Below are 12,621 nucleotides of genomic sequence, written 5' to 3'. Positions count from 1 at the left end.
AATATTCCTAACTAAAATGGCGTCTGCAGGGTGGAATACTTAGTTTTTTTTTTACATTCTGTTGGTTTTACTTGCTTAGATTTCCCCCAATTTTTCTAAAAAACATTTCAAAGAACTTTTCGTGACATAACCTAACTACTGTATTCCCAACTATAATGTTGTCTGCCAAGTTGAATATGTTACGTTATTTTTATATTTGACCAGTTTAAATTTCACCAAAAGCTTTTAAAACATAGTTTTTGTGTATATATATATATATATATATATATATATATATATATATATGGTTATCTTTTATCTGTTAGGTTTATGTGACTTTTCCGATATGTGTGTGTGTGGACATAAAACAATGTTTTCACTATTTTATACACTTGCAGCTGTTTTTCACAACCAATCCTCTTTGTTTTATTTTTTTGTTGTCATGTTATGTTATTAATCTGGCAGGTGACTTGCAGTGTGTCTAAACTGCAACAATTGTAAATAACATATACAGTGCAACACATACCCACTAATATTTTTGTAATAACTCATACTGGGCCTTGCTGGAGTATCCTGAGCACCTTCTTGTTTGCAATGCTGCTACTCACTGATCTAATAAACGTTTTGGAGTCATTGAAAAAGTAAAACCAGTGTTTTAGTGTTTAAGTATACATACCGATACTTTCGTACGTATGTCAGTATTAAAAACCTAAGTTCTTGCACCATCAACCGGGGACAAAAGCTGCGCTACAATGAACATTTTGATTGTGAAGGGCTGCTAATATAATATTGTTTATAATACAAAGTGAAAGAGGTAATAACATATGGAGGACTATTTTAATTGGCATAAACCAGCTTTTGACCAATTAATGCTAAGATTTGAAAAATATATATCCTATTGCCCATTCCAACTTAAAATAACAACAGTTTATTTTAGTAAAACCAGTGCAATGTTTTACATTAAAGAAAAAGTAAGTACTTGATCTACTAATTATCTTATTTACAGAACACACAAATAAGTAACTGTAACTTGTTAAAAAGTGTAAGTTTTATGACAATGATACAATATATATATATATATATATATATGTATATATGTTTGTGTGTATGTATATATGTATATATATATATATATATATGTGTGTGTGTATATATACATGTGTGTGTGTGTATGTATATATGTATATTTATATATTTGTATATATATTTATGTATGTATATATGTGAATATATATATATATATATGTGTGTATATACATATATATATGTATATATGTGTGTATTTTTGTATGTATATGTGTGTATTTATATACGTGTATATATACATGTATATATGTGTGTATTTGTGTGTGTGTATATATATATATATATATATACACATATATGTGTGTGTATATGTATATATGTGTGTATTTGTGTGTGTGTATATGTATATATGTGTGTATTTGTGTGTGTGTATATATATACGCATATATGTGTGTGTATATATATACATGTGTATATATATATATATTTATATATATATACACATATATATATATACACATATATGTGTGTGTATATATATACATGTGTATATATATATATTTAAATATATGTACACACATATATATACACACACTTATAGGTGTATATATGTATGTATATATGTGTATATATACATATATGTGTGTATATATGTGCATATGTATATATCTATAAGTGTATATATATATATATATATATATATACACAGTATGTGTGTGTATCTAATATTATAATAAAACAACAAAAATATTAATAACATTAACTTTTGTACTTGATCTACTAATTATCTTATTTATAAAACACAAAATAGTGACATAATGAATACTGTAAGAAAGTAAAAAGCGTAACTGATATGTCAATAATAAAATCAATAACACTTAAACTACAGACGTATGTGTGTGTACATCCATATATAAACTAATATTTTAACAATACAATCAATAATATTACTAATAATATTTTTTTAAATATAAAAAAAACTGAGAGAGAAAAATACATATATATTTACCATAATACATAATAATTCAATAAATAATTTCAAAACAGTTGAACATTAATAATACAAATAAAAGCATCTATGATGAAACAGATGAAAGGAGATCAATTGGCAGATTTTAATGCAATATGAATACAACTTAGTTATTATCAGGTGAAAAGAGACATGTTGTAAGGACCTAAAATAGTAATAGGGTTCATCACAAAAGTAGTACCGTATTTTTTGGATAAGTCGCTCCAGAGTATAAATCGCACTGGCCGAAAATGCATAATAAAGAAGGAAAAAAACATACATAAATTGCATTTTTGGGGGAAATTTTTTTGATAAAATCTAACACCCAAAATAGACATTTGAAAGGCAGTTAAAAATAAATAAAAAATAGTGAACAACAGGCTGAATAGTGTACGTTATATGACGCAAAGTATTGATATTCATCTCCTTGGCAACTACCTGCGCGTACTTTCACACGTAAGTCGCTCCAGAGTATAAGCCGCACCCCCGGCCAAACTATGAAAAAAACTGCGATTTATAAACCGAAAAATACCGTAATTAAATTAAGAATAATAATTGTGTCGATAAATCAAAGTAAAACATAAAGACACATGTATGACTATTTTTTATTGCAATGAAATGAGACTAAAAGTAATAAGAGGAGAATATGATGAATGGGGATGACACCTTGGACTTAGATCAACTTTAATGAGCCACAAGGGAGATTTTTCCACACAGTAGCTCAGTTACAAAGGATGGAAAGGATAATGCAGGTACAAAATAGACTAAAAATGTACCTTTAATAAATAAATCTATATATATAAAAAAAAAGGGTATTTCTGTCTGTCATTCCGTCGTACATTTTTTTTCCTTTTACGGAAGGTTTTTTGTAGAGAATAAATTATGAAAAAAAACACTTAATTGAATGATTTAAAAGAGGAGAAAACACGAAAAAAATGACAATTACATTTTGAAACATAGTTTATCTTCAATTTCGACTCTTTAAAATTCAAAATTCAACCGATAAAAAATGAAGACAAAAACTAGCTAATTTGAATCTTATTGAAAAAATTAAAAAAAGAATTTATGGAACATCCTTAGTAATTTTTCCTGATTAAGGTTTATTTTAGAATTTTGATGACATGTTTTAAATGGGTTGAAATCCAATCTGCACTTTGTTAGAACATATAACAAATTGGACCAAGCTATATTTCTAACAAAGACAAATCATTATTTCTTCTAGATTTTTTTTTTTTTAAAAGAAATTCAAAAGACTTTGAAATAAGATTTAAATTAGATTTTTTCCACATTTTCTAGATTTTCCCGAATAATTTTTTTGAATTTTAATTATAAGTTTGAAGAAATGTTTCACAAACATTTTTTTATCGAAAAAACAGAAGCTAAAATTAAGAATTAAATTAAAATGTATTTATTATTCTTTACAATAAAACAAAATAATTACTTGAACGTTGATTTAAATTGTCAGGAAAGAAGAGGAAGGAATATAAAAGGTAAAAATGTTTGTGTTTAAAAATCCTAAAATCATTTTTAAGGTTTTATTTTTTCTCTAAAATTGTATTTCTGAAAGTTATAAGAAGCAAAGTAAAAAAATAAATGAATTTATTTAAACAAGTGAAGACCAAGTCTTTAAAATATTTTCTTGGATTTTCAAATTCTATTTGAGTTTTGTCTCTCTTAGAATTAAAAATGTCGAGCAAAGCGAAACCAGCTTGCTAGTAAATAAATGAAATGTAAATAATAGAGACAGCTCACTGGTAAGTGCTGCTATTTGAGCTATTTTTAGAACAGGCCAGCAGGCGACTCATCTGGTCCTTACTGGCACCACGTTGGTGACCCCTGAAATAGAGACCAGATCCAGCAGAAAATATACATTATAAACAAAGAGAGATATCATCTATTGATTTATGGCGAGTGATTACACAGCTGGATGGCGTGCCTGTGTATAATTCTAATGTGCTGTGCAGCATTTTTATGACAAATGCCCCACAACCTCCCTGAAATCCCCCGACGAGGATCAGAAGAATCCTTCCCCAGACTGCAGTCCAAAGTGCAATCATTCAAAATCAAGACTCAAACCTTTCAAATTGCCGCTAAATCCGCCGGGTTTTGACTTTAATGTGGGCTGATTGTCATCATGCGAGCGCCGCTTCCGCACCACGGCCCCCGCGTATTCATCGGCGGGGGCTCCCAGCCTGCAGGCGGCCAATAGCGTGAAGCCGATCCGTGTGAGATCTCCCGCCGGCTGAAAGCGATCCCTGGGCCTGGCCGCGGTCCCAGACCTTGGCCGCACACACTCGCTCTTTTTACACATAAAGACATGTAGTCCTGCACTTTTACAGGAATTCCTTTTTCCCGCAGCCTGCTGCTCGACACGTTTTCACACACACTTTGTTTTTCCTCCCGCCTGCGCCTCTGCCACTTTGTCTCCCTACATGGTGTTGGAGCCAGCAGGTACGCGCCTGCTGGTCGGAGGTTGCGGGATGAATGGATCATTAAATCCGCCTGTGGCTCTCGGCATGTTGCTAACACACTGGCTGCACTTGTGTGTGTGTGTGTGTGTGTGTGTGTGTGTGTGTGTGTGTATGTAGTTTGACGGAGAGGGCCCAGCTCCTGAAGAACGTCTTCAAGAAGAGCAGTGTGAGTCTGTACCGCTCCGAGTCCATGCAGCAGAACCTGCTACGTAAGTTACACCACCTCCTCGTCTTGTCTTTTCCTTTGAAATACCCCACATTGCCAAAAGTATTTGTCCACCCATCCAAATGATCGGAATCAGGTGTATGAAATCCAGCAGTTAGTCGTGGAGACTGTTCCTACAAACATTTGTGAAAGAATGGGCCGCTTTCAGTGATTTCCAGCGTGGGACTGTCATAGGATGCCACCTGTGCAACAAATCCAGCTTAGGTGGTTCGATGCCTCACGAGCCTCTCCTCGAGGAGACCTCGGAGGTAGGCCAAGAACCAGATGGGGGGATTACATCTCCTCTCTGGCCTGGGAATGCTCCGGGATCCCCCAGGGGGAAGTTGGTAGTGTTGCTCTGGAGAGGGAAGTCTGGGGGTCTCTGCTGGAGCTGTAGTCCCCGCGGATGAAGATGGATGGATGCTCCCAACCTTGTGGTTGTGGGGTGGTATAGCTCGGTTGGTAGAGCGGCCGTGCCAGCAACTTGAGGGTTGCAGGTTCGAATCCCGCTTCCGCCATCCTAGTCACTGCCATGTTGTCCTTGGGCAAGACACTTTACCCACCTGCTCCCAGTGCCACCCACACTGGTTTGAATGTAAAAAAAAAAATAGATATTGGGTTTCACTATGTAAAGCGATTTAAGTCACTAGAGAAAAAGCGCTATATAAATATAATTCACTTCACAACAGTTTGGAGTGGGCCTCTTGGTCTTCCAACATGACTGTGCACCAGTACACAAAGCAATGTCCATAAAGACATGAGTGACAGAGTCCGTTGTGGATGAACTTGACTGGCCTGCACAGAGTCCTGACATTAACCCGATAAAACACCTTTGGGATGAATGCTAGCCAGGCCTTCCCGACCAACATCAGTGTGTGACCTCACCGATGCGCTTTTGGAAGAATGGTGGAAAATTCCTATAAACACACTACACAACCTTGTGGACAGCCTTCCCAGAAGAGTTGGATGGACATCATATTGAACCCTACAGGTTAGGAATGGGATGGCACTTCAAGTTCGTATGTGAGTCAAGGCAGGTGGTCAAATACTTTTGGCAATATAGTGTAGAAGGATGCGTTCACATTGTGTCTCAGAACTCTATGGCCCCGAAATGGCGCAGGTAATTTACAACCCAATTAATCCAAATTCAAAATTGTGATTAGTCATTTGACAAGCCAAATGTTTTCTAAAAGCTTCTAAAAAATGCTGTTAATGAGTAAGTAACACATTATTGCTCATATTTATCATTTAACGCTGGTCCGTGCAACGTTCACTTGCAAGCGGTCCAAGTCCGTTTGTTGCGTGTGCAAGGAACCAAAAGAACAAAAAACTCACCAGTTCCCTTTAACCGACGCTGCCATGAAATATGTGAACGCATCCTAAAAGTGTGTTTGTGTGAAAATAGTAAAGAAAAAAACACACAAAAAAAATGCTGTGTTATGCATGTCAGGCCAGTAGTCACCTTAGCCCAGGGGTGTCCAAACTTTTTCCACTAACATGGAAAAATTAAACCATGCGGGGGCTGTTTTGATATGTTTCATTTTCAAACCATAAAAATTGATATATGGATTCTTTTTTTTTTTTTTTACTTTTAGGACTCCCAGGGACCATAAAGTGTCTCCGTCATTAATAGATTAGATAGTACTTTATTTATTTATATTTATATGTAACATATTTATAATATGGTAAAAATAAGTCAAATTATTATTTTAATTTTTTATGTAACGATTACAATACATCTCTATATCAACTTCAGGTTGATATAAAGTAAAAAAATAAATAAATAAAGGTTTTATGCGTTTTCAATCAAAGACAACTTTTTTTTTTAATAGTAAAACTTAAATATGCAGTATTTCCCCCATTGCCCAAAACATTCAGAAAGCAATGTTTGATCTGAAGTAATTGGAGCCCTAAAAAGATCAATAATGCAGGACACCATTGATTCAAATGTATTATTATTTCTGAGTAATCACAGTGAAAAAATAAATAAAATCCCACTAAATATCTTTGGGATCCAAAAGGTCCCCCACTCATAAAGTGATACATTTTTATTATTTGTTTTACTTTCAACACTTAAAGGGGAACATTATCACGATTTCAGAAGGGTTAAAACCAATAAAAATCAGTTCCCAGTGGCTTTTTTTTTATTTTTCAAATTTTTTTTCAAAATTTTATCCATCATGGAATATCCCCAAAAAAGGCTTTAAAGTGCCTGATTTTCGCTACCTGTGAAGCCATCGTCCATTTTCCTGTGACGTCATCCAGTGATGCCGATACAAACAAATGGTGGATAGCACAGCAAGATATAGCGAATTTAGCTCGGATTCAAACTCGGATTTGAGCGGGTTAAGCGATTCAACAGATTACGCATGTATTGAAACGGATGGTTGGAGTATGGAGGCAGATGGCGAAAACAAAATTGAAGAAGAAACTGAAGCTATTGAGCGAATAGCTATTGACGCTATTCGGCCATGTCTGCCTTAGCATCGCCGGTAAAATGTGCAGACCAAACGATCGGGACTTTCGCATCTTGTGGCACTGGAGCAACTTAAATCTGTCAATGGGTACGTGTTTGTTTGGCATTAAATGTGGGTGGAGGGAAACGCTGGATGCAAATATAGCAACAAATGTACATAAAGCTAGCCTAAATAACATGTTAGCATCGATTAGCTGGCAGTCATGCCGCGACCAAATATGTCTAATTAGCACATAAGTCAATAACATCAACAAAACTCACCTTTGTGATTTCGTTGACTTTATCGTTGGAAATGCATCTGCAGGATATCCATACATCTCTGTGCCATGTCTGCCTTAGCATCGCCGGTAAAATGTACACACCAAACGAACGGGACTTTCGCATCTTGTGGCACTGGAGCAACTTAAATCTGTCAATGGGTACGTGTTTGTTTGGCATTAAATGTGGGTGGAGGGAAACGCTGGATGCAAATATAGCAACAAATGTACATACAGCTAGCCTAAATAGCATGTTAGCATCGATTAGCTGGCAGTCATGCTGCGACCAAATATGTCTGATTAGCACATAAGTCAATAACATCAACAAAACTCACCTTTGTGATTTTGTTGACTTTATCGTTGGAAATGCATCTGCAGGATATCCATACATCTCCGTGCCATGTCTGCCTTAGCATCGCCGGTAAAATGTGCAGACCAAACGATCGGGACATTCGCATCTTCTGACACTGGAGCAACTTAAATCCGTCGATTGGTATGTGTTTGTTTGGCATTAAATGTGGGTGGAGGGAAACGCTGGATGCAAATATAGCAACAAATGTACATAAAGCTAGCCTAAATAACATGTTAGCATCGATTAGCTGGCAGTCATGCCGCGACCAAATATGTCTAATTAGCACATAAGTCAATAACATCAACAAAACTCACCTTTGTGATTTCGTTGACTTTATCCTTGGAAATGCATCTGCAGGATATCCATACATCTCTGTGCCATGTCTGCCTTAGCATCGCCGGTAAAATGTGCAGACCAAACAATCGGGACTTTCGCATCTTGTGGCACTGGAGCAACTTAAATCTGTCAATGGGTACGTGTTTGTTTGGCATTAAATGTGGGTGGAGGGAAACGCTGGATGCAAATATAGCAACAAATGTACATAAAGCTAGCCTAAATAACATGTTAGCATCGATTAGCTGGCAGTCATGCCGCGACCAAATATGTCTAATTAGCACATAAGTCAATAACATCAACAAAACTCACCTTTGTGATTTCGTTGACTTTATCGTTGGAAATGCATCTGCAGGATATCCATACATCTCTGTGCCATGTCTGCCTTAGCATCGCCGGTAAAATGTGCAGACCAAACGATCGGGACATTCGCATCTTGTGACACTGGAGCAACTTAAATCCGTCGATTGGTATGTGTTTGTTTGGCATCAAATGTGGGTGGAGGGAAACGCTGAATGCAAATATAGCAACAAATGTACATAAAGCTGGCCTAAATAACATGTTAGCATCGATTAGCTGGCAGTCATGCCGCGACCAAATATGTTTAATTAGCACATAAGTCAATAACATCAACAAAACTCACCTTTGTGATTTCGTTGACTTTATCGTTGGAAATGCATCTGCAGGATATCCATACATCTCTGTGCCATGTCTGCCTTAGCATCGCCGGTAAAATGTGCAGACCAAACGATCGGGACATTCGCATCTTGTGACACTGGAGCAACTTAAATCCGTCGATTGGTATGTGTTTGTTTGGCATTAAATGTGGGTTGAGGGAAACGCTGGATGCAAATATAGCAACAAATGTACATAAAGCTAGCCTAAATAACATGTTAGCATCAATTAGCTGGCAGTCATGCCGCGACCAAATATGTCTAATTAGCACATAAGTCAATAACATCAACAAAACTCACCTTTGTGATTTCGTTGACTTTATCGTTGGAAATGCATCTGCAGGATATCCATACATCTCTGTGCCATGTCTGCCTTAGCATCGCCGGTAAAATGTGCAGACCAAATGATCGGGACTTTCGCATCTTGTGGCACTGGAGCAACTTAAATCCGTCGATTGGTATGTGTTTGTTTGGCATTAAATGTGGGTGGAGGGAAAGGCTGGATGCAAATATAGCAACAAATGTACATAAAGCTAGCCTAAATAACATGTTAGCATCGATTAGCTGGCAGTCATGCCGCGACCAAATATGTCTAATTAGCACATAAGTCAATAACATCAACAAAACTCACCTTTGTGATTTCGTTGACTTTATCGTTGGAAATGCATCTGCAGGATATCCATACATCTCTGTGCCATGTCTGCCTTAGTATCGCCGGTAAAATGTGCAGACCAAACGATCGGGACTTTCGCATCTTGTGGCACTGGAGCAACTTAAATCCGTCGATTGGTATGTGTTTGTTTGGCATTAAATGTGGGTGGAGGGAAAGGCTGGATGCAAATATAGCAACAAATGTACATACAGCTAGCTAAATAGCATGTTAGCATCGATTAGCACGGCATGCGCACTCTACGTAAATCAACTTGAATCCGTCCCTGATCGTGTTGTTACAGCCTCCGACAAGGCATGATCTCTCCAAGGTACGTAAAACAGTCGAAAAAACGGAAAATAACAGAACTGATTTGACTCGACGTTTATAATGTGTTTGAGAAAATGGCGGTTGACTCCCTAGGTGACGTCACAACGCTCCGAGAGCAAATAATAGAAAGGCGTTTAATTCGCCAAAATTCACCCATTTAAAGTTCGGAAATCGGTTAAAAAAATATATGGTCTTTTTTTCTGCAACATCAAGGTATATATTGACGCTTACATAGGTCTGGTGATAATGTTCCCCTTTAAGTTACGAGATCAACTTCAGATATATCTGTCGATTTTACGTTTGAACTATTATTTTGTTGGTTTTATGCTCTTTTGTATATGGCAACCACACAGTATATGCACATAATATTTTCCATATAAACCATTATAAAGTGAAATGTTTGAAGTAATTGGAGCCTTAAATAGGTCGATAATTCATAATTTAAAAAAAAATTGTTTTTACTTTTTTTATAGCATTGGCAATAAGAGCAAAATAAAGAAAAACAAACAGCAGCTTTGTGTCAACATTGCAACTTTTCCCCGTTAGATTTCACCTCATTCTACTTTTTTTTAGTGTTTTTTTAATTTATTTTTGCAATAGCATTTCCAGAATGTGTGGCGGGCCACTAAACAATTAGCTGCGGGCCGCACTTTGGACACCCCTGCCTTAGCCCCTTTCGCACAGGACTTTCTATGCTTCCTGCCCTGTTATGTTGAACTCAAGCGCCCCTTTCACCCTCGCCTACCCTTGTCGACTTTTTGTATAAACAACGTGGACTCGCAACATGAAGTCTGCTAATCAGTGGTCCGTATCTGAGGTGTGACAGAGGTGAGTCGGTGCCGTAGTTCACCGTCCGCCCTGTTGCCGAGCCCCTTTCACACAGTCCGTGAACGCTGGCTTCTAAACAGGACAGGGAGACGCAAAAAAGTGTGGAAGGTACAAACTCGTCCGATTGAAAACATTGCGATAGGGACTGCCGAGCAACAGAGGCTGGTCCGAACCTGTTTGAAAGGAGCTCGCGAAAACATTGAACAATCAATATATTGCTAGAAAAAATATTATTTTGACACCAAATATAGCTTTAATTTCAGAGCCGGCAAGGCCTTCTCTGCTGACCTCATATAATCCGAAATCCTAATCATAATTAAAGATAAAAGTATTTTTTAATTGACATTCCCTAAATATCTAAAAATATTCGTATTCTCTTCATGTCATATTATGCTCCTTCCAGTGCTGTTGTTTTAGTTTTAGTATGTATCCAATCAGAATTCAGCGAGCTTATGTTGCCATGCTGTACCAAATCTGCCCGGGGCCTTCAGAATCAACAATGCGGGGGGCATACAGTTGATAGACAGTTGCGATAGCCAATCAGATCACTAGTTGTTTTTTTTTGTAAATAATAATTAACTTAGAATTTCATGGCTGCAACACGTGCCAAAGTGGTTGGGAAAGGGCATGTTCACCACTGCCCAGAGAAGCCGGCGGCGTTTCTGGATGTTGTTGATAAATGGTGTTCGCTTTGCATAGTAGAGCTTTAACTTGCACTTACAGATGTAGCGACAAACTGTATTTAGTGACAGTGGTTTTCTGAAGTGTTCCTGAGCCCATGTGGTGATATCCTTCAGAGATTGATGTCGGTTTTTGATACAGTGCCGTCTGAGGGATCGAAGGTCACGGTCATTCAATGTTGGTTCCCGGCCATGCCGCTTACGTGGAGTGATTTCTCCAGATTCTTTGAACCTTTTGATGATATTATGGACCGTAGATTTTGAAATCCCTAAATTTCTTGCAATTGCACTTTGAGAAACATTCTTAAACTGTTTGACTATTTGCTCACGCAGTTGTGGACAAAGGGGTGTACCTCGCCCCATCCTTTCTTGTGAAAGACTGAGCATTTTTTGGGAAGCTGTTTTTATACCCAATCATGGCACCCACCTGTTCCCAATTAGCCTGTACACTTGTGGGATGTTCCAAATAAGTGTTTGATGAGCATTCCTCAACTCTATCAGTATTTATTGCCACCTTTCCCAACTTCTTTGTCACGTGTTGCTGGCATCAAATTCCAAAGTTAATTATTATTTGCAAAAAATAAAAATGTTTATCAGTTTGAAGATCAAATATGTTCTCTTTGTAGCATATTCAACTGAATATGGGTTGAAAATGATTTGCAAATCATTGTATTCTGTTTATATTTACATCTAACACAATTTCCCAACTCATATGGAAACGGGGTTTGTATATGCGAGCGCGGTTTTTGGTAAAACTGGGTCAGGCGGTTTGTTTTGTGGTCTCCTTTTGATGCCATCCATTCCCAGCAAATCCAGGATATTGGCTGGTTTGTCCGTGTTGATGGGCTCATATTGCTCATTTGTTTTCGAAGCAGAACTACTCCCAAATGTTTTTATTCCTCCTAGTTTGTAGGATAGCAGTCTCGCTTCCACCCGCAGTGACAAATATTGTGGATGATTGACAAGAGGGTTCACTCTTTTCATCTCATTCTGCTAGGGTAGTGTTTTTCAACAACTGTGCCGTGAGATACAGTCTGCTGTGCCGTGGGAGATGATGTAATTTTGCCTATTTAAAAATATTTTGCAAACCTGTTATTAGAAGTCGCAGTTAATGTGTCGTTGTTGAGTGTCTGTACAGCGCAGGTAGCTAATTACTTTTTAGATGTCGGGAACACGTCGTGTGAGACGAAGATGGTTTGTCGTGATCGCAATATGCAGACGACAGCGGGAGGCAGCGTGCAGGTAAAAAGGTGTCTAATGCTTAAACCAAAAATAAACAAAAGGCGAGTACTGCTAAGAAAAGGCATTGAATCTTAGAGATGGCTCTGCTAAACTTAACTCAAACTGAACTG

General features: G+C 37.3%; 1 protein-coding gene across 6 annotated transcripts in view; it reads left to right on the top strand.

Moving 5' to 3' along the window:
* Positions 1 to 12,621, top strand: part of LOC133546053 (phospholipid-transporting ATPase IA-like) — a 441,030-nt gene that overhangs the window by 410,652 nt on the left and 17,757 nt on the right. For 5 of the 6 annotated variants that reach the window (XR_009804972.1, XM_061891880.1, XM_061891879.1 and 2 more), the window contains one exon: positions 4,603 to 4,694. Coding sequence is in view for 5 of the 6 variants with exons in the window: in XM_061891880.1 (XP_061747864.1) it covers positions 4,603 to 4,694 (92 nt within the window). In the remaining variant the exon portion in view is untranslated. Of the gene's footprint in view, positions 1 to 444; positions 617 to 4,602; positions 4,695 to 12,621 lie in introns of those variants that run through there. The other variant, XM_061891881.1, reaches the window with a different exon arrangement.

Source organism: Nerophis ophidion, linkage group LG29 (assembly GCF_033978795.1).
Source record: "Nerophis ophidion isolate RoL-2023_Sa linkage group LG29, RoL_Noph_v1.0, whole genome shotgun sequence".
NCBI classification, from domain to species: Eukaryota; Metazoa; Chordata; class Actinopteri; order Syngnathiformes; family Syngnathidae; genus Nerophis; species Nerophis ophidion.
Note: the sequence above shows the minus strand (reverse complement) of the source record. Positions and strands in the feature narration are given on the sequence as shown.